The 27,716-nt window shown below is 40.0% G+C and overlaps 1 protein-coding gene across 24 annotated transcripts in view; it reads right to left on the bottom strand.

The window, feature by feature from the left end:
* Positions 1 to 6,764: 6,764 nt before the first annotated feature.
* SNAP91 (synaptosome associated protein 91) overlaps positions 6,765 to 27,716 on the bottom strand; it is a 72,828-nt gene continuing 51,876 nt past the window's right edge. For 14 of the 24 annotated variants that reach the window (XM_013180139.3, XM_066994593.1, XM_066994585.1 and 11 more), the window contains 10 exons: positions 26,803 to 26,886; positions 19,957 to 20,094; positions 18,522 to 18,671; positions 17,128 to 17,158; positions 15,771 to 15,882; positions 14,813 to 14,836; positions 12,565 to 12,648; positions 12,390 to 12,494; positions 9,286 to 9,386; positions 6,765 to 8,213 (listed from right to left, as the gene is read on the bottom strand). In XM_013180139.3, coding sequence (XP_013035593.2) covers positions 9,294 to 9,386; positions 12,390 to 12,494; positions 12,565 to 12,648; positions 14,813 to 14,836; positions 15,771 to 15,882; positions 17,128 to 17,158; positions 18,522 to 18,671; positions 19,957 to 20,094; positions 26,803 to 26,886 — 821 coding nt within the window. In that variant the 3' untranslated portion in view covers positions 6,765 to 8,213; positions 9,286 to 9,293. Of the gene's footprint in view, positions 8,214 to 9,254; positions 9,387 to 12,389; positions 12,495 to 12,564; positions 12,649 to 14,812; positions 14,837 to 15,770; positions 15,883 to 17,127; positions 17,159 to 18,521; positions 18,672 to 19,956; positions 20,095 to 26,802; positions 26,887 to 27,716 lie in introns of all 24 variants that reach the window. The other 10 variants (XM_066994595.1, XM_066994589.1, XM_066994591.1 and 7 more) reach the window with 5 other exon arrangements.

Here is a 27,716-nt window from a genome sequence, read left to right as displayed (position 1 = left end):
AAAGCAAACTGTAAATTTGTAGGCCTGTCCAGCAACATCACCGTGAAACCAAGTATATCCCAGTAGAAACATGATAAAGCTACAGCTTAGAGACATCAGCCTGGTAGAAGCCAAGGTGATCTCTGAAGCACATAATTGCCAACATAATGGCACAACATACAGACATTCTTAAAAAGATGACCTGAAATACATTTTTTTTTCTACTATGTTTTAACTAAGCACATGGAAATAAAACTTTCAAGCAATTAGGGGTGTTGTCTTTATGTTAGTGGGATGCAGACATCATGATGCTCTCTCAGCAGAGGGCTTTTTGGGCAGCCCCACCAGTCACAGACTGAGGGACCAGCTGGCAGTGCCGTGTGCCCTGGCAGAAACCAAAATCAGCAGCAGCAGAGATGATACTTAGTCTGTCTGCTCCTGGTGACAGGGTCTTTCCCCAGACATCTAAACAACATCCAGCTGACGTGGCCATTAAACCCACAGGACTTTCCATGAGAGCAGGGTAGTTCAGACCCTTGTATGGGGTCTAGTGTGGGGTGTACTATACTAGTGTGTAGTATATCAGTGAAAACATTACATTTAGGGATATGTACACTACATACATTGTAGCGTGATTGCAAATGTGGTACTCGGTATCTGAAGAGATGAGACACTGTCTCGGTGCCTGAGATGCAAGTCTTGTGCCAAGCACTGCCCTGAATTCCTCACCTCACCCCTCACCAGCCAGGAACCTGCTGTGCCTTCTGGTCTGTCTCCTCTGCCAGGTGCCCAAGCAAGCAGCATGTGGGAGAAGTGGAGCTTGAAGACCCTGCACTTGGGATGAGAATCAGTCCCATCACCTACAGAGCCAATCTTTGCCACGTGATGAATCCTCCTCAACAACACCTCATGCCAACGGAGGTCAAACCAGCTGAAAAGAGGGGAATGCAGAGACGGTCGGCCCATGGGCTCCTTTATCCTCAATAAACTTCTTCCCTTGCTGATAAGATTTAGCAGTGTGCTGAGCCTTGGCAGTGTCACTAAGAGCCAAATAGTAACTCTCAATACTGAAATTCTTTAAACTGTCAAACCTCTTCCTTTTTTTTTTCTTTTCTCTCTCACTCTTTTTTTTTTTTATAAATCTTTTATTCCTAAATGACTACACACTATACATAAATATGTCCGCTGAAAAGCAATTGCTTAAACTACAGGTCTTCAGGAAGGGCTTTAAGAGATGAGAGGAACGTAGGCAGATCATGGGCCAACAATGCAATCACACTGGGGAAAATGCGGCTGCCCCACTTGGCTGTGTAAATAGGAACGTGGCAGCAGGGACAAGCCTTCACTCAGCGCTGTGTCCTGCTCAGGGTGCTGCACATCACAGGAGGTGAGGACCAGTGGAAGAGAGTGCAGAGAGTAAAAAGATTGATCAGCTCTCTAGAAATTTTGACTGACAAGGAAATACATAAGGAAGAAAGCATAAAAGAGAAGAAAGACCATGCTAACTGTCTTCACAATATCATCATCTTTGCTGCTGAAAAAGGGGAAAGGCAGCATCCCCACAGGTGGAGGAAATAACAGCTCAGTGCAGTAATAAAGCACCAGGTAATGCAGGAGCAGCAGCATGCTCAGGGTGCAGGCAGTGGTGCCCTGGAGTGGTGTTTGGAGAGGCTGTGGCAGCACGATGGATGGAGGTCCTTTACAAAATCTGCTGGAAATTATACAGCTTGGGCTTTAGGGCAGGGGACTAGAGTAGGTGGCCCTTTATTTTCTGAGATTTCTCTCTTAGGACCCTGCCCAGCAGTCTTAAATGGAAACCTCACATTCTCTGAATGCATCGCCTTTGAGAGGAGCTGCATCAAATCCCGTCAGTCTCATTTATCTTATGGCAGAGAGCCAATTTTTAAGTGAAACAGCATGCACAGTTATACACAGTGCTTATATTTGCAATAAAATGCTTTGACCAAGAGTAAACATTATTGTATTTCATGAAATGGTCTGTTGCAGGATAGCAGAGGCTGAATGAGTTTATGTCTTCAGTTTGGCTATGGGAAAATGTTTTCATTTTAGTCACATTTCTCCTCCATCTCTGACAAATCTATCGAAAAACTGGGCTTATCAGCTCAAGTTTCCAGCCATGGCATCACAGCCAGCCCAATATTTTGAGAGAGGTGGATTTCCAGCATGATTTGCCTTAGTGCCAAGAACTCTATAAGAAAATTCTGCCTGACCAGATCTTCGAGAAAGCACAATAAGGCAAGCAGCTTGCTATCCATCGATACCATTTTTGCAACGAGAGCACTGCATCTAGCTACAGAACAGCATTTCAGCCACACCGCTGTGAAGGGTTGCAGGAAGAAACATAAAGTGAAGAGTGATATTGGCAGCACAGGATCCAGGCAGCAAGGCCATGTCACCAGCTGCCAGCAAATTTTATGTATACACATATATTGATATATATATATTAAAATATATGTTTAAAATCAGACCAGCTCATGTCCTGTGAAGTGCAAGGCTGAGCAGGTCCTGGTGTGTTTGTTCATCTCTGAGCAGCAGGTTCAAAGGCAAACAGATGCTAGATATTTTAATGGTGGGGTGGAGGCAAGCTGGGAACCAGTGATTTTAGTACACCCATCAAAACCTGCTCTTCCAAGCACAGAAAGAAGGGTGTGCTCTATGTCCACTAGCCCAAAGGTGAGCCCACAGAAATAGAACAGATACAGCTCTTAAAATTAAATTCTCCTGTAAAAATGTAAATAGGAAAACCTCAAAGCATCTGAAGCCATGTGAACAGCAGAAGCTGGTTTGTGTCAAGGTTCAGAAGACATCATCAGGTTCAAAAATGCTCAAATATCTGAATCAGTACTTGTGCAGTGTAACAATTCCATTTATACAGTATGGTCTCAATATTACAAATATCTCCCCATTTTTAACCAAGATGTAACAGCTTTGCTTATCTATTCAACTTGGTCTTTCCACCTGTCGAAAGTGATCAATTCTGCTCCTTGATTTTTCAAACTTCAAGGTTTTCAAACTGTCAGCTGGAAGCAGTGTGTTCCTGTAAGGAAAAATCTCTAAAAAATCCTCTAGGACAGATTGATTGGGTACAATTATAGATGTGTTATAGATACATGAAGAATTTAATCTTTTTCTGCTCTCAGATCTAAGTGGCATTTCACAAAACCTGCTTTATTTATGTACAGACATACACAGTATGGATTACTGCTGCTTTTAAAGTCTGGCGCCTGCTTGCACCTGTGCCTTGTTCTTGTGCACAACAGTGTTTGATGAGATCTAGCGCCCAAGCTGCACACCTGCAGCAATTCTCCTTCCCCAGCTTATGACGCTGAGGGCAGCAAGCTGGGGTCACTGTGTCCCCTCACCACTCAATCACCTGCTCCCTCCCTCAGCCACAGACCTGAGAACGTGCCATGAACATGGGTAAAAGTACAGGCAAGGACAATGAGGAGCAACGTGAAGTCCTCAGGAAGGCAGAGAAGGCTCCCTCCTACGTGACAGAGAGCCCGCCAGTCTCTGCAAAGTTGTCATGGATAACTTACTCACCTCCATTTAGCCCTGAAAGACTGACACAGCTTTCCGTTCCATCAGAGATCGTGGTTCCTTGGATCTTTGCATCTAGAAAGGCAGTTTACAGTAGAGGGAGCCCTTCATGTAGCTTCCACGCACCTGCTGTTGCTTAGTGGTATGAAATTTCTGCTTCCATCAGAGCGAGCTAGTGCTCTGGCAAGACCTTTGAAATAGATGGCTACTTCAGGCATCTATGATGTTGAGGTAAATTGACAATCTCTTACATCATACTAAACTAGGAGACAGATGTATTTCAAAAATATGGAGCAAACTTCATCATGTTCAACCCCGAACACTTGGATGTACGTGCTTTACTCTGCTGCAGCAGGGTAGATATTCATCATACCCTTCGCAGGGTCCCCTACACGCCTAGAGAAGAAGTGTGCTGTCCTTAGTCCTCAATGCAGATGTCCCCCCCTTCCCCTCCACACACATTTCTTCACTTTTTCCAGTTCCTTTTTACTACTACCTTCAGTAACTTCTTACATCTATAACTGCATTAACAGATATCTTGTGCAAAAGAGCAAACACCAGGCTTTTCCTTCCCACGTGGTTCACAGAGTTTAATTAAGGGGAAGCAAAGAGGAGCTGAAGCTTTAGGAGCACCGATGTAGAACAGAAAAAATTGCAGTGCGACCTGCTTTAAAATATGTGTAGCCCACTCTCTCCTTCTGTAATCTCTTCTCTAAAATTCTTGTTTAGTTCTTTCATTACCACTCAGTGTCTGCCACTTCCCACATTGCTCACAGCACTAGCAATACACAATATGTAGGAAAAAGGGTTTTTCTTTTAATAAAGTTACTGATATATTACATGTTCTGGAACAGATGGATCAGTAAATTGGTGCATCATCTTTGTTTCGCTGCCACCATTTCTATCATAGGAAGTTTCAGTTGGCTTTTCTGAGCATTAAGAGTTTGTAGATCTGCACTGCTGTTATTCTTCAGGGAAAAAAAGATCCTAACAAGTTGTCTGAACAGGCAGGTCTCATTTTAGTGTGAGGGATTGGAAAGGAGGAGCAGGAACAAATAGCCACACCAGAAAAAGAAAACAATGTCAGCTATGGATAGTGGCCATTTCATGCCCTAAATGCTGTCATTCACCAGTAATACTCTGTATTACCAAAGCAATTTGTTTTTCCTTCCGGCTACCTTTTTTATTGCTTTAGACTTTCCTGATATACCTTTTTAAGGCAAGTTGCTAACTTGCAGTTGTCTTACTAAGTTTGAGGAACAGAAGTTTAGGCGGCAGCATGATTTTGTGACCAGCCTGAAATAGGAAGGCGGTCCCCAGGATCTTATAAGACAACAATTTAGTTCTCTACTTCCAGGTTTTCATCTGTGGTCATGGTGGAACACTAGATTCATTCCAGGAGAAGTCCTCAAATCAAGTTACAGTATGCTGAAAGACACAGCTAAAAAAAATAAATCACAAATAAAGCTAATCAAAATGAATGATGTATGGGGAGACAGTGTGAGACACTACTAACCCGAAGCATTCAAAAATGAGTCAGCTCTGAGGAAATACAAAGTTTTTATGTTGTTGTTCAGACCTCTACCGTAAGCCGAGTTCATGGTTTCCAGGTATTCACCATCCCCTAAAGCACTCACGCTTAAAGAGGAGCTGCACATTTCTCTTGTGACTAGAGGTGTCAGCTTCAAAGGAAACCACCCCACAGCAAGAGCTCAGGTAAGGAACGTATCAGTTTTTTTGAAACCTGTTCTCCCCCCATGAAAAACAGAGAGGAAGGGGACGGTTGCTGCTGTCTACAGATGGGAGCCATCCTGTGCTACTGTACAGCCTGCATTGAGAAGCAGTTGGTTGCAGTAGGACACAGACACATTCATGCTTGCGTGATGCAACTCAGATGATAACAAGAACATGTTCTTATCTTCAGACCATGAGACAACCACTTCTTTTCCTGTGCAATACAGATGTTATAACTTCTTTGTGATGGGCAGAACAAGAGTCACTTTTGTCTAGCCTTATGCAACATACTGTGGAAATTTGCTGGTTTTACCTCCCACAGTGTAAAAAAGCATCTTGATCTTCCAGGTTTGTTTTCTGTTCATCCAGGCCATTACACTGAGGTTTTGCCCCATGAAACATGCATCTGTGTCCTATAGAAATCACTGAACTTGGTTATAGCAAGCATTTATGGGCATCAAAGTGCACACAACTAGTTTGGCATCACCTTAATTAGAACAACACACCAATGAACTGGTCTGAAGACATCTCCTTGCTGCTATGCTTGGTTATGACTGTCCATTGAAAAAGGAGTGCTTGCTTTGAGAAAGGATGCACATATGGTGGTCAGAGGTTCAGAGCTCCCTGCTTCCAGGCAACACAGAGTACATAGGAAGGATGAGCAAAGAAAACCAACTGGCCAGAGCCTGAGAGCACTGTTAGCCTTCCTGGAAGTGTATTTACAGAGCTTGTTCAGGTCTTAGTGCTCAAATACCAAGAAAACCCAAGGATTTGCAGAGCCTTACAGGCTCATAATCCAGAACAGTCTGAATCTACCAGGTATGTTCATCAAAACAACTTTTCAGTAGCCAAATTTGATAGATTCATAATACCAATGTTAGCAGCAAATAAGAGGGGGAAAAAAAAAAAGGAACCAAAAAACCCCCTTAAGCAATGGCACTCCCTTACTGGTTATGCAACTTGGAAATTTCTTTGAAACCCAGTTCAAAATTCAGACCTTACCAGAGATGATCAAGTTGTTTCAGTATTTTGTTCTTTATAAATTGCTTTAAAGCAGCCTTCAGTACTGCTTCATCATTTCATCTTGGTACTAAAGCAGAAAGTCACTTATTAGGTGAATAGCATCAGAAAGGCATTAATGTAGCTAAATTGTATGAAACATTTTCTCCTCCTTTCATCCTGCTGTAAGATGTACCTTAGCACAAGCAATTCCTGTGCCATCGCAGCTGTGCTAGCTCTCAATAAGCTGTGTAATGATACCTCATGGGAAAGGAATCAGGACCAGTATTATAAGCTCTCACAGCCACAACTATTCCACTAATATTCTAGTTTAAGGAGATGAACATCTAATGAAACCTTCCTAGGTGTTACAGATCAAACTAGAAAATTCACCTCTCCCTCTCACAAGGACCTTCTCGATACATTTTTTCCCCCTCAAAGTATATTATCATGATCAACATCTGAATAATCAGGAAAACGGCAACAAGAAATTTACTTTGATCAAGGTGTTTATTGCATCTCAGAGGGCACACATGCACTGGGGTTTTCTTTTTTTTTTCTTTTTCCTTTTTCTTTTTTTTTTATTTTTTTTTTAAACTGAAATACAAAGAAAGAAGAGCCATTTTGAAATTAGCTTTTTATAGAACTTTCCCATTACGGTGTATGTTATCCCCACAGTAAATTCAGATACAACCACTTTTAATGGTACCATACATTGATTAAATAGTTAATTTGAAAGACTTCAGGTGAAGATCTTTCCAACCCAGTATGCTTTTACAGAGAACTGCCAAGCCACTTGTAACACTGATCAACAGTGACCTCATTTAAGAGTCAAGATCTTAAGCCAAGCCATCAGCAGAAACAGTATGAGAACAAATAAAAATTAAAGAAACACATTATGTACAGTAAAGGGCATGGATCTCTGGATCAGAATTAAATCTAATCACCAATAGTACAAAAGCTACTCACAGCGCAATTGGGGAAATGGAGAAAACACTAGCCTATGGCATACACAGGTAAGCACTAAATTAAGAGATGTACATAAGAACTAAACAGAGGTGAGTAACATCAATTGCAATGTTTTGACTACAGATATACCAAAGAGTGCTCTCAGATTCGAAATCCCTTAATGCCAGCACAACTATGGCTGCTTTTTTTTCAACTACGCTGAGAGAAGCTGACCCTTTACTTATTTTCAGTGCATTTTGCAAGAACTGATAGATAAATATGCCAATTTAAAACGCAAAAACTTAAATAATTAAAATATATTTTAAAACCAAAATGGCAATAAATATGATATTTCATTCAGATATGATTTTTCATTCTTGGAAAATCATTGAAAAAGTATTTGTTATGGAAGTTTACCATTATATTACTTTAAATTATCTTAACATATACAGTGTCACAAAAATAAAACATTTTTTCACGACAATTGAGATTCCTGTGACTGGAAAAAAAATGTATTCCACACAATTTCATAAGTGTTTTCCTTACGATCTGGTATTATTACACTATATTTTGTAACAGATAAAGGAGAAATTGAATCTTAGGGAAATTTTAGGTGTCCTCAAAAAGTTATATACATTGAAACCTTCAAAAAACACAGACATCGCTCCAAATGGCTCACCAAACAACAGCTGCATAATCTGCCCCTGTGGGATAGGTTCAGAAAAGCACTAGAAGGCATCAGAAACATACATCCATTGTTTAAATTGTAAAACACAAATAACCCAAGTACACAAATTTAGAGAGAGTAGGGATAACAGCTAAGGTAGTACACATTCCTAATGTTCACTTTCACAGCTGTGCTACACGTTTCAGGAGTAAGAGAAAGTCTGAGTAAGCGCTGGGTTTGGTACTGGTGGCTCACTTCGAAACTCTGAGCATCGATTTGCAGACTCCAAACTCACATTTTTGTCATCCAGTCAGAAAAACTGCAGCTGTGAAAACAACGAGTGTTAGATGAAAACTGAAATAACGAATCTAATAAAGCATGCTCTAGAAAAATTAAGGGGAAAGCACCAGATATACTCTTCACTGCACCTCAAAGATGTTACCAGCTTTCAGTAAAGCAGTTGTTGTCCCATAGACCTTTATGAGTCAGTCTACTATAATTCAAGCTGAAAGCAGTGAATCCCAGCAATAAAAACACATCTCCACTCCTGAAAGTCTCCACAAAGCCCCAGGTACACCTTCAATGCTGGGATTTGGTGACGGGGACAAAGTGGAACCAGGTAGTACTTGCTAAGATTAGCATGATCCCATCCGCTGCTGCTAATTCAAGCACAGAAAAAACCTAGAACAAGCCTTAAAATTAAGTTATGGGTAGAAAGAAAAGGGACTTATAAAGAAGGCCTCAAAGATATGTAATTATTGTCTTCTCCTCACCTGGCAAATTATTCTAGGCTTACTTATAAAATGCTTACCTTACTTCAGCCAATTGAAAAATAAAATGCAGAAGTGTTCAATCCAATCTGATGTTTCTTTCTAGCCCTATTTTTTCGTCTTTTGATCTCTCCACACCTGTGATACAAAATTTGTTTCCACACACGCGAGACCTGATATGAGATCTACCACAATTTACCAAGAGCTCGCAGAAATGATCTACAGCTCCTTGTAACAACGTGGAACAAGCCTCCTTGGCATGGTTTTGCCCCCAGTATTTGTACGCTATTATGATTCGATTTGTTTCAATATTAGTTTCATGAAAAAAAGCAAACCCTCGGATTGAGTGGGAACAGGGCAAAATGGAAATCATAGATTAAAGATAACTTTCCTGGCCAGCTACTTTCAGAAAAGGAAAAAAAAAAAGTAGTCAGAAGTCAATATTTCAGGCTAAAATTAAAAGTGCAGATAGAATTCAGTTTTCTGCTTAAGCCACCACACTACCAGTGCATGTTCCTACACATCTCTGAAGTTACAATTCTATCAACCACGTTTGATCTACCAGACTAATCAACATCTGTGTGCCAAATACGTACTGCAGCGTAAATGCAGGCAGTCACAGAATACCTTATCGTTTACAAGAAATCCTTGATGTTAAGATCCGCTAATGGGTCCTTTGTTGGAGGTTTCTTGGGACTCTGAGTAGCAGGAGTTGGGCTTGGAGAAAGCTAACAGATGCCAGACCGGAAGGCAGAAAAAAACAAAGCAGACAAGGATACACAATCATTAGGTAAGTATAGCTGGGTCTCACACAAGCACACTGCAAGCATATGAAGCTCTACATTATCGCTAAATTCAGCATGTTGCCATTTTTCTCAAGCATTGTTTAATCTCTGTCCTTACTACAGGGCTAACAATGCTTGGCTGATGTAATGCACAAGGCCAAAGACATTGCATACACTAGTTAGCACAGCTGTAAATCACTCTCAGCCTGTAAGAAAGAATGCCGTTAGGATTATCAACCCAGACAGAAGTTAAGCAATTGTTAGATATTAAACACCAAGGTACAGAATAAGCTGAGTGTGTGCTGCAGAGTACATATGAAAACCTCAGCAACTGACATTTAAATACAACTTGTTCTATGTTGGTAATATGAGGAAAAGCTCAAAGAGTGCTACACATGTGACTATATGTCTACTTGATTCCTCCTTTTGTGGTCATAAAATCAGTTATTCCATAGAAAGTATCCATTTATCATGTTCCATGCAATCCTTTTTTACTAGTGAGCCAAGTAGTTCTCCCATCCTGACTTTACTCTCCACCACTGCCACCCTACCCAGGACACTAGGCACCTTGATTACCACCCTACTCCGAGAAAAAATTATGTCTTCCATAATATTATTCTTGATATCTATGTGAACAGACAGTTTAAGGCGGCAGGAAAAGACCAAGTACATGAAATGCAGAGCTTCAATACCTACAACTTCTCACTTAGAACAGTTTCAAGTTCTTCCCATTTCTACAAAGAAAACCCAGAGATACTTAAACAGGAATGTGGTTCCTTACTTAAGGAGTGTAGTTTGCTACAGGATGATTGTTTGACTTAATGTTTGGAAAAAAAAAAAAAAAAAGGAAGGTTGTGTGGTTTTAAGTGTTAAAAATCGTATTTTAGAGCCACAGCATGAACTTCCACCTCCTACTTTATTTCAAAGATAAGATGGACTTCTGACTTGCCCAGAAGCAAAATACTGCAAATAATTTGTTCCCTGCCTCCCCTCTGGAAAGGGCCTTTCCTTTTCAGAGTTACGACAAACTAAACTCTACTTTGGAGAAATAGCCTGGAACAGCTACCATGGCTTATGTTGTGTCACCTGCTGGCCATCCATCAGCTAAAAGCTTTGCGTCAGAGTGGATACAGAGTGCTGCACTTCCAATCTCATTAGCTTCCAGTTAGAGGGAATCCTTGGTTCAACGGGATGGATGTCATGTCTCCATTCACTCAACCTACTCAACCTACTTCATCATTAATTACTCCATTAATTTTTTGTTATATTAAAGAAGGACCCCGGCAGCTGATAAGTCTGTGTTTCCTTGTTACTGGCCTATTGCATTTTGATAAGGGTGATCACACAGTTACTACAATCTGCTCTTAAAGATTACCATAAGTTACTTTTTTTTTTTTTTTTTTTTTTAAGATTCATTTTTAAGCCTGCTAAGATTGTACTCTTTGGTGGCAGTATGGTAGATAGGCAGCTGCACGACGTGGAACAGGCTGCAGGACAGATGGTTTTCTAAGTGACAAATGTAATGTGAGAGTACTACAGCAGTTCTCTACCTTGTGTTGGGAGCTAGAGACCACTCTGCAGTCATTCACTATTTTTTACCTCCTTATTAATAATCATCTTCTCGGATTATGTTGTTCTGCTTTAAAGTATCAGTACATACAAACCTGCAGGATAATATCCCGAGGTAACTTCTACATATATTGATCAAGCATAAAACAGGATAGGTGACAGAAAAAGAGGCAGTGGGAACAATCTGAAACACAGGAGGTTACTCCTGAGCATGAGGAAGCACTTCTTTACTGTGCAGGTGATGGAGTACTGGCACAGATTGACCAGAGAACTTGTGGAGTCTCTGTCCTTAGACATATTCAAAAGTGGTCTACACAAGGTCCTGAGAAGCCTGCTTGAGCAAGAAGACTTCCAGAGGTTTTCTTCAAGCTTCAGCTATTCTGTGATTCATGTAGAATTGCTGCTAAGCAAAGACCTTCTCATTAAATGAATAAGGAACTCCCTGCACACAACAAATACCAGAGAATTCTTATGCACAGAAATTTATGCTAAAGATTCTCCATCTGTTAAACAATTTAGAGACCCAACACATAGTTTAATTACTATGCTAGTTCTCTAAGAACAGGTTTGCTTTGGTTGTATGTGTCCAAATTTATGTCCCCTGTAGATCTAAATATATGATAGTCACTGTGTTGGACTAGGTAAATATACTTTAAGTACATGAAAAATGAAGCATTGCCATGCACCTCTCACTTAAAAAACAAAAAACAGAGTAAATGAAGTTTAAGACCTTTAATTCACATTCTTCCACATTAGTCTACGTTAGAGGAAAAATTCTACTCCACATTATTTAAATTTGCACACTGCAGTGAAAAACTTGCTCTGAACTCTCCAGTTTTATGTACACTATGGTAATTCATATTTGAATGCAGTCATTTCGCAGTGAAATAAACCCAGCACGCTACTAGCCTAAAGCAGTTCAACTTGCATTTACTAAGAAACAGCTGTCAAAGAACTTGAGACCTAAGCTTGTTCATAAGCAGCTCAGTTTTCTGTAGAATCTTCTTGGTGGGCTCAGAGGGAAGATAGAGCACAACTCCAGTAAATGTTGCCAAACTCTGAACAGAATAAAGTTGTCAAACAGCTCCACTTTCAAGTTTACTCAGTCCCACCTCCCACCCCCCCGAAACACATCTTGGATGTAGTTAGATGCAGAAGACTTTCTGAACCTGTTCCATTGGTCTCATAAAAGGCAATTGAACAAAAGAAAAGAAAAATCAAGGTGGTTCATGTGATCAATTGCAAGTCAGGCAGCTGACACCACAAGAAATCTCATTTACAAACCTAAAGCTAGAATTTGAACTGAGATAATATATACACAACTCCCTTCTAGCGATATGGATAACAGTTAAACATTCATCTAACGATAACACTCACCTGTACACCAGGGCCAGTGGCAGCTCCAAATGGTGGCCTCATCATAGGCTGCCCATACATAACTGGCTGCTGGGGCATCATGGGTACGCCTGTTCCTGCTGGGGGCTGTAAATTAAAGCACTGTGAGTACGTTTCTGGATAAAGAAGGGAGAGCCACGTAATGAAAGAGACTCACCATCCCAAATGCTGCTCCTGGCTGTGCGACAGGTGGAGCACCTCCTGTGGGAGGAACACCACTTGCTGGAGGCACGGCTCCTGTCTGAAAAAAAGAAAAGGCTTTAAAAAAAAAAGAAGGCAAGAATGTCTGTAACACCAAATATCTCGATACTGCATGGAATCTCAAGCATTCTCTGAGTTGCTTGAGAAACTTTGACTGTTATGTAGTATTCAATACCTAACCTCAAAACCATGACGCTTCTGAAGAATGAAAGAATTGAGTTAGTCCTTACACTGATGTTCAGCTTTCTTCGTCATAAGAAAGCCAAAGTGACAGTCTCAATTCTCTTCATGAATGGAGTTCATTTTCTGAATACAACTCAGAATAGACCCAAGAAAATTCATACTTTTCTCCTTCTTCTACACAAGGTAAAAAGCATACCGATTTTGTAATTGATAGCCAACACAGCATTGCACTTGCTATAGCAGTAGTTTTAATATAACCTTAAGTTAGCAACGCCTAGCTTAAGCAGAGTGTAAAGTTAAAGGAAGTAACTGCTATAGTTATTAGTTTCCAGTAAAAAAGAATAGTATTTTTATGCAGTGAGATTAATTTAGTTAAAAACTAAGTTCACACACTTAAACCAGAATCACAACTGTTACAAACTTTCCAAAGGGAAGTTGAACTTGTTATGCAATGGATTTTCAAATAAAACATAAGCGCAGAAAAGCAATGTTTTACTAGGATTCAGGAAGAGAGAAATGTTAGTTTAGTAGTGGACATACGGCACAATTAAAACAATACCTTTGTACTTGGCCACCTCAGGTATCTAGCAGAACCTATACATCATCCCTTTTGGTTCCCTTGCCTGTAATTTCCCATGCACAGTCTCCCTATGGCCTGGAAAGCAGGCAAGTCTCTCCTTTTCGCAGAAGTATATTCAATACAAACAGTGCTTAAACTCTTGATAAGAACTTTAAAGAGAGGCAAGAAACATTCAAAGAAGGGATTTAAAGATGGTGGTAGGATTTTTAGGAACCTCATTACTGCTACCATGCGGCCTAAGTAAGTATAGTGGCACAATTTCCCAAGCTATTACAGAAGTCGTAAGGCCATGCCTGAGCCTCTAAATCCTGAATGCCTACCTTGAGTCAGTTATGTCCCACCATGCTTGCAGAACTGTCAGCATGCTTACAGTTGACAGCAGAGAAACATCTCTGGATATATGCAAGAATTACTCACTACAGAGTCCACTTCTATAAAAACTGCATTTAGTGCCCTTCCCTGATCCTTGCTTCAAGACTAAAATATACCAGTTTCTTAGGAAACATTAGGCTAGTCAGGATAACCCATTCCAGATTTATTGAACAATAGTAATTGGCAAGAAAGTGTTGAGTGCTTATGAACCTCTTTTTCCAGTCTGAATGTTTTACTGGGAGCACTTCAATTATTGCACTACCAGTTCAGCTGTCCTCGAGCTAAGAACAAGATCTGGACACTTGGATGTGGAAAGCAAGGAATAGAAAGACATGGGCTAATGACATCAGGTGAGCACCCTAAAGCTATCTGAGTGTAGCCAAAGAACCACATCTTAGTTCAGAATTCAGTCCATCACATGCCAAGACACAAACTGAACCTGCTTTTGCATCAAAGTGCTCAGGTCACGCAAGGGAATGGGCTTTTGTGAAATTCTGCTGATTTTAATCCAGAAGCTGAGAGGTCATAAGGAAGGGAAGAAGTGATCAAAGTTTAAGTGTCTCAAATTCAATGTTCAACTATGATGTGAAGGAATGCTTCATTTTGGTCTCAGTATTTACTTTTTCCTGTGGTCCTGGTTTTCAAAAACACTTATGTGCACAGAGGTAGAAGAAATGCATGTAGCACACAAATTTCACAAACTACTATCAAAACCAGCTTTCCAGAAAGGATAGTTACCTATCAGATGGTAAAACTACTACCAGATCAGGATATTACAGGAGTTAGAAAATTCAGATAGTACAAGTCACCAGATCGTTCACATCCAAGTATAGCACAGATAGTTTGAAGCCATTGTTTTTGAGATTACAGCGCATGAACAGTTAAGCACCCACTACTACCATTCATTGCCTGAGGACTGTCTGCTGGATGGACAATCCAAAAAGGGCCATGTTAGGTAGCTTCTAGGTAGTTTTAAGCCAGCTGTAATAACTGCAGTGCTGGTGAGCTGCTGTTAGTATCTTCATGTTTAGCAAGTATAAAAAGCGATCAAAAAAAATTTTTCACTTACACTGTACAGTATTGTCCAGCCTCTCTATTAAGAAAAAAAGTTAGCATTACAACTAATACATTAAATGAAGTATCAACCTCAGGGAATTCTTGCACCTTCCATTAGGTTAAGGAACAAGCTGGAACATGCTTAGAGTTGCATTAACCTTTGAATGTGTCAGCAGGAACTGAGCCGGTCATGCTCGCCCCGACGGTCCTCTCCTTTCACCTCCACCCCACTTTTTTCCAACAGAGGCTGTTTTATGCCCTGTGCAGCTTTGATGAGGTATGACCTTTCTTCAGATTAGCCCTGTAGATCACTCATGATAAGTTGTTCTTGAGCCAAGTTTAGATTCTAAGCTCAATTCAATCCCTTTCCTCCGAAGTTAGTGTCATCTGGTATATTTTACAGGGGAATCTTAACCTTTTGAAAAGACTGCTTTCACTGGACTAAAGAAGCTACACCCTTCTACTACTCTAACAAAAATCATCTGATTAGTCTGAATACCATGTTGTCTTTTGATCTACTTCATTCAGGAAAGCTTGAATCATGAACAAGCTTGAGAAAAAAAATCTTTCCTTCCAGTACTTCAGCTTTGGATAAATATCATTGTGCCTTGGACAATCTACCTGGACCTGGTGCTGGTCAAGACCTATAGGGGTAACCACACACTGTTCTTAGAAATGTCCAGACTTTAAGAGTATATGTAAAGTCTTTCGTTTTTCGTTTTTTGTTTGTTTGTTTGTTTTGTTTTGTTTTGTTTTTGGAAGACACAAAAAAAAGCAGTCTTCATTTACAGCCAGTTATCACTGGGTTCAAGTCAATCTGGCCTTAAAAATGTGACTTGAAACAATCATATCATTTATAATGAAGCAAACTCTTTAGCTGAAACAAACAGGAGTAGTGTCTACACGCACATTTGCATAGTCTTAAAATAGTGAGGTTTCATACTGGTGGTATTGATGGATGAAGCACCTACCAATGGACCACTTGGGACGCCACCAGTTGACCATGTTGCAGGTGCTACCTTTGGTTGCCAGTTGGCTCCTCCTGTTAGCTTTTTCTCTCCAGCATTCCACTGAAGATCTCCCCTAGTAGAGAGGGAGAGAGACAGAGCTATTCTTTGCATACCCTCGCAGTGAAAATGAATATCAATTGCAGTGTACATTAACTTTAAGCCTGCAGCTACATTAGTTTATGGTATATGCAGTTTAAGTTATTAACAGAAAGATACACTTTTAGTACGCAGTTTCAAGGATTGTTAGTGGTAGACACCACTACACTCTACACTGAAGTCAGTTACATGGTTATGGCCTTTGTGGTGAGAATTAAAGAGTTGTTTTACTTAGTATTGATTGAATGTAACATATTATTGCATATACCCTTGTAGGAAGTAGGAAGAGGGACTGCTACTGCCTATTCTACTGGGGCCAGGCAGTAGAGCTGCCTGATAGAAGTCTTTGAAAGGTCATTTCATTGCTGGAAATCTTGCTCAGACAGAAGAAGGAAGAAAGCATTCAGTTCTGAAAAAAGTTGATAGATACAAGAAAAACAAATCATTAACAGAATAAAAGGGCTGTTTCAAAACTGGGTTTTGCTAGAGACTGCTTTATCTGGAATAAGCTACACCCTTTGAATGAAGTAGACTGAGGGAAGCTAAGTATGGGGAATAAACTTTATGATGTGTTTACTTATTTTCCTCCTATCATTTCTGCAGAGGTACAAGACATCTTGAAGTACACACATCATAAAATAGTCTTGGATACAGAGGAAGACTCAGCACAGAAGTAAGCAATTGGTTAGCTTAAGACAATCAAAAATAAGTGTAATGATTTCAATATTTCTTCTTGCAAAAAAGAAGCTTTTCACTGCATGGAATCAACTTCTTTTCTATTTTACAAATATTCCAATGCCTACACGATAAGCACATCCAGCGTCTGTAAAAAGATAACAAAACTATTACATATTAGCCTATATAATGAGGAGAGCTATTCAATTTATTATCTGGACAATTCATTTGGAAATCAGCTACCCAATATGAAGACAGTGATTTATATATACATATATATTTTTAGAAACTCAGATTAAAGCCAGCAAGTTTAAAAGCTATATCAGGAACAATTAACATTAATTATTCATTGAATCTGTACAGAACAGAATACACTTCCCAGAATTTTTATGAAGTGCTCATTTTTGGTTAAGGGGGCTGGGAGGGGGGTACTGGCATGTGACCAATTCATTGATCCTAATAAACATGGAAATCAATGTAAGACTATAAAACAGACTTGAACATTTTTTTTAATATATATATAAATTTAATTAAATGTTGAACTTACTTTTTTGAAGTGGTACCAGAAATTCCAAGATCTGAAAGGTGTAAAAAAAAAAGAAAAAAAGGAACGTCACATGTCTAATAAATTAAAGTGCATTAAAGTAATAGCTCACATTTCATTGTACATGGGCTTGTAGAGAATAATGGCGTTCTGTCTCTCTCCATTTAGATAGCGCTAGAATAGCATAAGACACACCTACAGGACAAACTTATGAGGAACCCTATGGGTGTCTTACACTTGAAGAAGCCATTTTTGCTTTATAATCAAACCAAAGTGACAATATATTTAGGTCTACAAAATGTTATTTAAGAGCACCAAAACTATTTACCGCGAATGACAGCATTAGTTTCTGTTCTTCATTTTATATGCTGAAATATTAAGTTATTTTACTCATACAGATAAAACTCAATGTTATTTGGAAGCTCTGCAGTTTTTTCTGTTCTATCATGCACACGCACTCCAAGTAGTTTCCTTAATTATTCTCTGAAAGAAGTTTTAGGCTAAGTTTTAAAAAAATTCTCTTCTCACATGATCAGTATGAGTCCTGCAAATCAAATTGCTAAGTGCAATTATTTACTCCCCCAAACCTGGATATACCAAGTGATGTGCAGAAGAGGTCTCAAGTGATTAAAACTCCTGCTGACTTCTAAACACGGTTGTTTCTCTCCACACCAAAAAGAATAGTATGCATCTTTAGATCAGTTATATCTTTGCTGTGTTTACATATAGGAACAGCATATTCTATTTTATGCAGTACTGCTAGTACAACTTCAGTACTATTATACCTTAGCCTAGGTGGGTCTATGTTAGGTTTGTACAGGCGCTGGTGCTACTGATCTTTAGTTATAAAGGCTATCTCTATTATAGGAAAGAACCTGTTGTTATTGTTGTTTAGCATTTCAAGAACATTTTTTTTTGGGAAGTTCACTATCTGAGAGAACATCTGTTCTTGGCTATTGTTCTCACTTCACCCCACTGCTACTCCTGTTCTTACTAAGCAACAAGTCAGCTATTGTCTTCATTAACTTTTCTGGCTAAATTCCATAGTGCTACCAGATTCTTTGGACAGTTTTCACCATTCCAGCTGTTATTACTCAGGGCCCACCCATCAAGAGTCTGACGTGGCCCTCAGTGTCCCAGGATGCTCACGTGTTACCAATCACACTTAGTAAATAGATCCTACTATTTGGCTAAGATCCTGGACACAATGAGGAACAAGCTACGACCCTAAAATACCAGCTACCCAAATCAGGCCCTACTTCTGCCTATAGCTGCCCTGATCTCCCTAGAGAAATAAGAGGGCCTTGAAAAAAGAAAGCTAAAATGTACAGCTGTTTGGTTCTACAAACAAATATCATTGTATGCCACACCACTTACAACAGAAATTTGTCACTTACTGCCTACTAAGTTTGCAAGAGATGAATCAAGATCACTTCCGAGGCCTTTGCTTGCTGCTGAAGGAGTGACTGTTGCAGTGGCTGCCGGTGCTATAGACTGACCAGAAGGAACCATAGTTGGCATAAGAAGATCACCTAAACCATCAAACACTGGAAGGGAAAGGAAAATCCTTTAAGAATAGCAGCTGTGGTAAGAAAAACACTACCAGCCACTTTGATGTTGGTCCAACAAATATAGTACAGACAACAATGTCACAAGTCTTACCAAAACATAGTTTGACATTAAAAGTAATGCCAACAAGGGCATGCATGTCATTTTACTACACGCTGAATGTACAGTAACCCTGAAAGAGCTATACCAATGAAAACTAATATGACAGGACATGCCTGAAAGCACTTTAATTGGAGAGCTGAATCTACACAGATACAGCACTACTTCCACATAACACTATTTTTCTTACAGCCATCCTTAGAGAGATGTCAGATGCACACACATTTGTCAGGAGATATTCATTTAAAGGCTTTTAAAATGAACATCTTGCCACAAACACCAGTCAGATTTATGGTAAAGGCAGTCTTATACCTTGACATTTTACGGCAACAGGATTGAAACAGTCTCAGGATATTACTATTCACTTGCAAGCAGCAGGGAGTTAGGAAAACCTACTAACACCTCATAAGATCAGAAGGAATGAGAACCATCCACACTGACAGAGCTAGTCTCCTTAGTCCATCCATCTACCTCAGAAACTCATCTTTTAGATCCCTTGAAGTCAAACAGCCTGGTACATCTCATGCCAGCATTATCTTCTGATCTGTATTTGAGGTACATGCTAATGTTAAGTCAACAGAAAGGGGTAGCATGTGCACTGGCAAGCAACCAAATAACCAACCACGCAGCAGTACTACTTTGACCTTTTTCTTGTAAAGTTGCAGAACTCACCAATTTTAAGTTTGTAGCAAGGACCCAGCATGGAAAGTACAGAATGGAAGAGATACAAACAAAATGATAGCAGTGATGAAAGTTTAAGCTTATAGTCAGGCAAAGAACATGACCTTGGTCTCTCAGTTTTGTGTTACTTCAGGTGCCATGCAAGCTTAAGAACAGTTTCGGCAGCAACAGCAAGATGACTTCGCTATATAATTGATTTACAGAAGAATATTGTCCTTGAGTAATTCCTGATTCGTGCCATCAAGCGCATGCAAGGATGATGCTCACACTAGTTTAGTTTCTACTTTCACGGTAGAATAAAAGATGGGTACAGAGAGCTCTTGGGCACACACTTGCCTAAACACAACCTTGAGTTCTTCCAGCGGAGAAGGAAGAGGGAAATTGCTTTTATTGTTTGTATTCAGAACCTAAATATGGTGTCTTTAATTCATCTGACACACAAAACACGTTAGGAAATTAATAGGAAGAAAACCTTCAGCTCACCTGATGCATCAAATGAACTGCCAGTCGTTGGAGCTGTTGTTCCAAAAGCTGCATCAAAGTTAGGCTGTAGTAAGCTTGTTTGAGCTGGAGTAACCGGGGATGGTGATGGAGAAGGAGCAATAAAAGACCCTCCAAAGCCTTGAAAAAGTTACATAACAGAGGTGTGGACATTAGAATCAGTCTTGATGGGCTGTGTTTAACAAAAGCTCAATCTATAGAAGACAGAATTATAAAAACAGTGCTTACTAGACCATTGCGAACAGCTCACTACTACACAAGCATCCTTTGTATGCCAGATATGATCCAAGAAATTTATGCTTTTTTCAAGAGTCACCAGTAAAAACTTTAATGTCCATTATTTAGATATCTGCAGAGGCAGACAGAGTACACAGTTCTTCTAGTACTATACACTACAGTTTTAGTTAAGTAAACTCTCAGGTAGAAAGCAACAAAAAAAGAATTAGTTCAGAAAGGGAAGGGAAACAGAGGAGTAGCTTGAGAAGAAAATACGATCACAGTTTAATGGACCAAACTACTTTGGAATCTCAGTTCAGAAGGCAGTGTTTTACTCATCCAATTTAGCCTCTCACTATCTGAAAACATACTGGTCTGCCTGGTCAAGATGTCTTCAAGCTGCCATCCACCATCCCCTCCTCATTCCAAAGCAGGAGCAACAGTATCCACAAAATAAATAAATCCCAATCATGCAGATTCTCCAGCCTTTAGCAATTTATTCCCATGCTTTACTTTCTTAAATTCCCTCCCTTGTTCACTATAAAATTTGATCTCTCTTGCAATTTAAGCTTATTTGTATTATCTACAGACTCTGGAAACTGTTTAAATATGCAAAGACTCTGACAAAAAAAAAAAGAGACCAGACATACGACACCTCCTCAATTCTCTTTAGTCTACCAGCCAGTCCTCTTATTCAATCTTTTCTTGACTGTGACGCCTGAGACCTCCATACTCCTTCAGTCTCTGAGCCTTGCTTTTTCCCAGCTGCCCCGCTGCCCTCGCAATAGTTGTATCAGTTCTGAGCTCACCACTCCAACTGAAACTATGCAAGTACACCAGGAAGACCAGTGCACATTCTGCAGGCTGTAATTTCGCCCCCTATATCAGAGGAGGAAGCATATTATTTTCCCATGGCTGAACATAATATGGTGACGTGCCAGTGCTCTACCACTGCCTTTAGCTTCTTTTCAGGGACTTTCCTGCCTTTGCAGTCTACTGTCATTTCCTCAGTTAATCATCACCGCCCAAAACCAGAAGTTTGCGTTTACCCATTTGAAAATCCTTCTTCAGACCATTATCTCTAATATACAGGGACCATTTAAGTTCTCATCTGACAAATACTGCTTTTTTCATGTGTGTGGAATCTCAAAAATTAAGGATGCTATTCCAACAGTCCCGTTGTTGAAATTAAATACCATAAAGATATCCGTTTAGAAGAGATTATCTAATTACATTTATCTTCCAATGCTGCTTTGACTTTTTACTTAAATAGTTAGTACCACACACTTAAACAGTCAGCTAATTCCTTTCTTCCTCATCTTTCTTCAACTTATATTTAGTGGTAACCAAACACCAGTTCAGTGGGGAAGAAAGCACTGAAGACTTTCTAACCCCTTGTTAGTTTTTATCCAAAACCTCTTTCCATGGTCACAGGGTCTATTAACTACAGCATTATGCAGACATCTCACAAGCTGTGACAATAGCACATTTCCCATCTATGAAACCAAGTCCCTGACAGACCTTTAGCTACAAGACAGATTAGCACTCAATGTAGAGGATTTATGCTCAAATTGTTAATATCAATTATATCAAATGTCACTGTGATACCTTAAATCATCTCCCCCAAAACTGTGGTTTCTCAGAGAATGAAAACTAAACACCAAACATTTAACAGATGTGGAAAGGATAGGAAAAAAAGTTTATATATGCACCTGATGAACCAGACCTACTTACAGGCAGATTTATATTTTAGAAGAGAAAGGAATTAACAGTAGCTAATCCTGTTCAAACTAAAATCCTCAGTAGGGAAACACGAGTGCTGTGCCATCACTTGGTTCTGGCCATATTCCAGCAGCTTGTTGTACCATCAGAAGACAGGCTTTAAATGTAGAGCTATGCTAACAACTACACTGGCCCCAGACACACCTGGAAAAGTTCAGCAAACCCAACTGTGCACTGCTGGCCCAGGAGAACACAACCTGATTAGAAAGACCTTAAAGAACATCATCCTTCGGCTAAAGTTTGCCAGATTGCAGGCAATGACACTTTGATCATAACTTAAACTAGTTCCTTTAGATGACTCTGATCTATTGCACTGGATGGAGACAGGGAAGCAAGAGCAGGGCACAGAGCAGCCTGTTTTCTGCATCCTGAGGTAAAGAGCATTTCACATGCCTCTATGAGCTTCCCTGGGCTTATTAGGTCCACTTCAGGGCTCTGGCACCAAGAAAACCTTATTGTCCAAATCCCACTCTGTGGCAAGCCACATGTTCACAGCTGCTAAATCAGAATCTGGACAAACGTACTGGATCAGAGAACTACCCTCAGCTCAGCTCTCCAGGGTCTGTGCAGGAAGCAGATTTGTCACTGGGTAATTTAGGTTGGAAGGGATATCTGGACCACCCAGTCCCAGTCCCTGCTAAAAGCAGGTCTCATCTAATCAGGTGGCTCAGAGAGTTTTTCTGAGCACTTTCACGAGGAGAGATTCCACCACCTCTGTGGGCAGCCTGTTCTAATATCTGACCATCCTGGTGGTAATAAATACACACATCTTTCCAACACTTAACTGGAATTTCCCACATCGTCCTTTTTTCTGTTGCTGTGCACCTCCAAGAGGAACGTGGCTAGTCTTCTCTGTATCCTCCAAGGAGGTAGTCTTAGACAGCTATAAGGCCTAGCTTTTGTCTTCTCTTCTTAAGGCTGAATGGATCTTAAAGCTGAATGGACCATTTCTTAGCCTCTCCTGGTATGTCATGTGCACGAATCACCATCTTGGCAGCCTTTCATCAACTCACACTGGTATGTCTTGATCATCTACTTCAAGAGATTCTCTTTAATACATTCCAGAAGTCCCCTGGTTTACTCATGCCCAGCCATGTTGCCCTTCCAGCACGTATTATGCTGACTTAAGCTGCTCATGAGTGCCGAAGCCTGCAATAGCAAAGCTTTCTACAGCTGCCTAAAGGCTGCCTGAGGCTTTTTCTACCGCTTCTTCTTGATCAGATGATCAGTAGCAGACACCTCCTATAACATCACCAACGCTGGCCTATCCTCTGATCCTTACCTACAAGCTCTTCCTGGTTCATCACCTGTCTCAAGGCCAAGCTTTATGTGCTCAACTATCTGCAAAAAATGTACTTAGCACTGAAGAATCAGACCAGAAGCAGGGTGACAAGGTATGTGGCTGACTAAGGCATCTGACTCCAGCAATCTCTACAGCACCAGAACCCCCTAAAGATCTTGTGTTCGGTTAGACCCCTTCCGCCTCCACAAGGAGCTTGGCAGAAGTGTAATGACATCATACACAACTTTCTAAGCAGAATTTTATAAATGACTAAGCTTTTGCAAAGCCCTGCAAAGTGCCTGTTTCTCCAGCTACAGAACTGAGTCCTCCCCAGCTTCAGGTGAAATTTGCATGACAATTGGTCTGAGTTCCATAGCTTTTAGCCACTTGTACAATCTAACAGCAATTTTGGGCACAGAAGACATAGATATGCTTTAACAGATTAAAATCCTGGTCATCTAGTGCTTGCACAAGACCCAGAGTGAGTCTGCAGAAACAGCAGCAGCTGTTGCTGAGCTGTACTGAGATGCATTGTCTGGACGTCCCCAGCTGTCTGATTTTGAAGTTGTTTTTAATTACACGGTCATGTAAAATTTCTTATAAGAACGTGCCTTTAGACTACACACTGGGATGCATATGCATGCATCTTAATTGGATAGAAAGATCTAGAAGGGAAAAAGGCTAGACTATTGCATTTATTGGCACAGTTCTATTTTTGTTTGCTGAGAAACTTACAGTATGAAAAAAAAATCTATCACCTTTTCTAAGTAAGCCAAGCATCTAGGCACTTACCTGACAGCAGAACAATTAAGACAATGATGCATGGTAAGTATACTTGTAATACCATGCATATAAACACTTAGTACAACTAAACATTCATAAACCATGAAGGACAAACCTTCTGACACCACATGAAATCTACACAATCTTAAATATAAAACTGGATTGCACTGCAGGCTATGCATCTGCCATTATCTAGGGTGAACAAATGCTTAGCAATATGCTGTGATGTTTACATACCCTCTGTATCTGCCAAACAGAGATTCACATCTAACTTGGAGTATTTTAAATATATGTAAACAACAACAAAAAATCTATGCGCCCAAACAGCTTCAGGTCTGCTTGAGCATTCAGGTTTATGACATCCATTTTATAATTTAGGTTTTGATTTAATGTGACTCAGATTCAGAGAGCACATTGATGAAGCTTAAACCATCTGGAGCATAGTCCTTACTATAATTTAAGCTTAGTTATAGATAAGGACAGAAAATATTTTCTGTCCTGGTTCCAGTTAGGACAGAGTTAATTTTCCTCCTAGTAGCTGGTAGGGTGCTATGTTTTGGATTAGGATGAGAAGAGCGCTGATAACATGCTGATGTTTTAATTGTTGCAGAGCAGTGTTTACACCAAGCCAAGGACTTTTCAGCTTCTCGCTCTGTCCTGCCAGCGAGCAGGCTGGGGGTGCAGCAGGAGCTGGGAGGGGACAGACCCAGGACAGCTGACCCAAACTGGCCAAAGGGGTATTCCATACCATCTGGTGTCATGCTAAACAATATATAGGGGTGGCTGGCCGGGGTGGGGGGCCGGCTGCTCGGGGATAGGCTGGGCATCGGTCAGCGGGTGGTGAGCAATTGCATTGTGCATCACTTGTCTTCTTACACATTATTATTATTAATACTATTATCATTATCACTATTATTATTATTGTTATTATTATATTCCTGTCTTAATAAACTGTCTTTATCTCAACTCACCGGCTTCACTTTCCCGTTTCTCTCCCCCATCCCAGAGAGGGAGGGGGGAGGGTGAGCGAACGGCTGTGTGGTGTTTAGCTGCCAGCCGGGTTAAACCACAACATTTTCTGACGTTTGCATAAGCAGGATTAGCTTCTTCCTGACAACATCTTTGCACCCAAATCACAGATAATGCACACAGCTAAGGGCAGCAGCTCTTCTTTTTGTAATCTTTTTTCCTTGTAAAATTACCAGTATGTTTCAGGACCTAGTGGGTAAAGCATAATCTCCATCTTAAAGCTATCCATAGGCTGTTTAACCAATACAGAGAATAATGGAACCAGTATTAAAACCAAAGGAAGTATTCTAACTTAAAATCCTGTAACTGCTGGTACTAAGATGTAACATGAATTTACACACTGTGTAAGCCACCAAGTAGCCAGCTTGTCAGCACTGGAACAGATTCAGAACACACACTTACATTATTCTCTAGAACAGTTCCACTTTCTTGAAGCCTAGCTAGGAGATGCCTACACATACAGCAGGTACTAGCAGTTTGTCACCGTCTGAGGTGGCTTCAGAATGTAAGCACCCATTTATAAGGACTCCGAGAACTTACAGCAGATCACATGCTGAGATATCCCACTTGTGTTACATGTTTCTCACACAGTGGGGGATCACTCATGAGCATGCAAACACAAAAATGTACACTATATCAGAAGTCAAGCCCCTTATAAATTGACATGGGAAACCTTCAGACAGCAAATGACAACAGCCCACCATGCCTAGCATGGTTAGCTGTTGCATAAAGGGCAAACTTCCATTCTGTCTCAGAAATGAAAACAGAGAAGTACAACATGAAGCTAACAATCATCTACATTTGCTAAGGATAACTTCCTGACAAATTCACCTTTCAGAAACATGAGGAAAAATGACTCAAGACCTCCTTCAAAACAGACGTTTTCTTTAATCCCAAGAAAAAACATTCTGGGATCTTGCTTTCTGTAAACTTCAAACTGAGATGGGGAAGAGTCATGACTGTTTAGCACAATTACTATATCCGCTAAAATACATGGTGTAGCAAGAATTTTGGAGAATGGTAGAAACAATTCAGCTGAAGTGGCTTAAGCTGTAGGATGCAGACTAGAATTTCACAGTTATTCGATCTCCTAAACAGGCATGACATTCTGATGCCACATTCAGCACTAGCAGGAGCCTTATTCTACCCACTATAAGGAGAGGGTCTCCAACATTTTCATGCTCTTGCACTGAAAAAGGCTGTCTCCCATCACCCCACTCTCCTTGGCTAAATCCATGACTGTTGCTAAAAATTCATTCATTCAATTTTCTAACCTTTATGTCAGTAAACTGCCTGAATTACACCAACCAAGAAATAAAGATGGATTAGAAGTGATGGGTGAAGAGCATAGCCTCCAATACTGTTTAATTCAAGTACTGCTACAGTCAGCCAATGAAACATTATGGAAACACTACTATTCAGTAAACGTTAAAGGAGAATAAAGCTTGTGTAGGTAGCAGAAAATGAAGAGTAGGGAAAGAAGGTAATCAAGGAAGGTAATCTGTACTTTGGTATAATGCCTTTGATTTGCCATTGCAAATCTAAGTAATTTTAATTTAAGAAATCTAAAGTATTAAGAAATCTTATGAAAAACTATTTTATTTGAGTGTGAAAGCCCATTTACACCCAATGAACATAAAAGAATTCACAAAGACGGTTTCTTAGATTTTGCATGACGATAAAGTGTTTTGTTTTGTTTTGTTTTTAATTTAAAAAAAAAAAAAGTTCTTTATTACCAGCCAGTAGGTCTGCAGAAGCTGAGGAACTAGAAGTGGCCTGGGCTGCAGGCTGGGGTTCAGAAGTGCTACTTCCAAAAGCATCTAAAGAAAATTCCAGAAGGCAAAGAGTTTAATATTAACTGCATAAATTCATCACTTATTTTAAACAAGAGATGACATAGGACAACCATTTCATTCATCAGAAGAAGAAAATGAAAGTGCTTGACCATCTTTATTGCAGAGTAGTACCATGGATGCAAAGCTCAGGTGGAAAAAAGGAGATGCAACAAACCAGTGCTTCAAAGACAGCTGTTTTTTTCTATAGGGAAGAATAGCACTAAAGAGGATGAGATATTAGGTCAGAGAAGCTTGCAAGTCCTTTTATTTGGGCCTCTTCTCAGAAAACCCATAAAAACAACAGCATTCTAGGCTAGAAGGTTAAGCTCTTTTATCTGATGCATTCACCTCCAGAGTTTGGAGTAATTCCTGACAGAATTTACTGACTAACAATAAGTCTTTTCAGATGGATATTTCACTAATGTTTGGAAATTCAACACTTGTAAGTAACATTCCTTTTCCTACAACACTTCTAAAGCTGATTGTGCTCATCCTAATTTCCACCTTGTCAAATCTAACAAAGATCCTGTAATTCAGCTCTCTGGGTTGAGACAAGTCACCCTCAAAACTTCAGCTGCTTTGAGAAACGGAACTGACAGAAAACAACGTGAAAGTGGAGAGCTACAAAGAACAAGGAAAAAAAAAAAACAACCACATAACATACTTCCATCAGACCTCTGAGGAAAAGTGTCATACATGCATTGACTGCAGATAGAATGGAAAATGTAAGGACAAGAAAATGGCAACAATGACAGCTCATTTGCAGTTCATTATTTTGCAATATGAAGAACTGGACATGTTTTTCTTAGCTGTAA

This window comes from Anser cygnoides, chromosome 3 (genome assembly GCF_040182565.1).
Source record: "Anser cygnoides isolate HZ-2024a breed goose chromosome 3, Taihu_goose_T2T_genome, whole genome shotgun sequence".
In the NCBI taxonomy this organism is placed as follows: Eukaryota; Metazoa; Chordata; class Aves; order Anseriformes; family Anatidae; genus Anser; species Anser cygnoides.
This window is presented reverse-complemented; position numbering and strand designations above follow the sequence as displayed.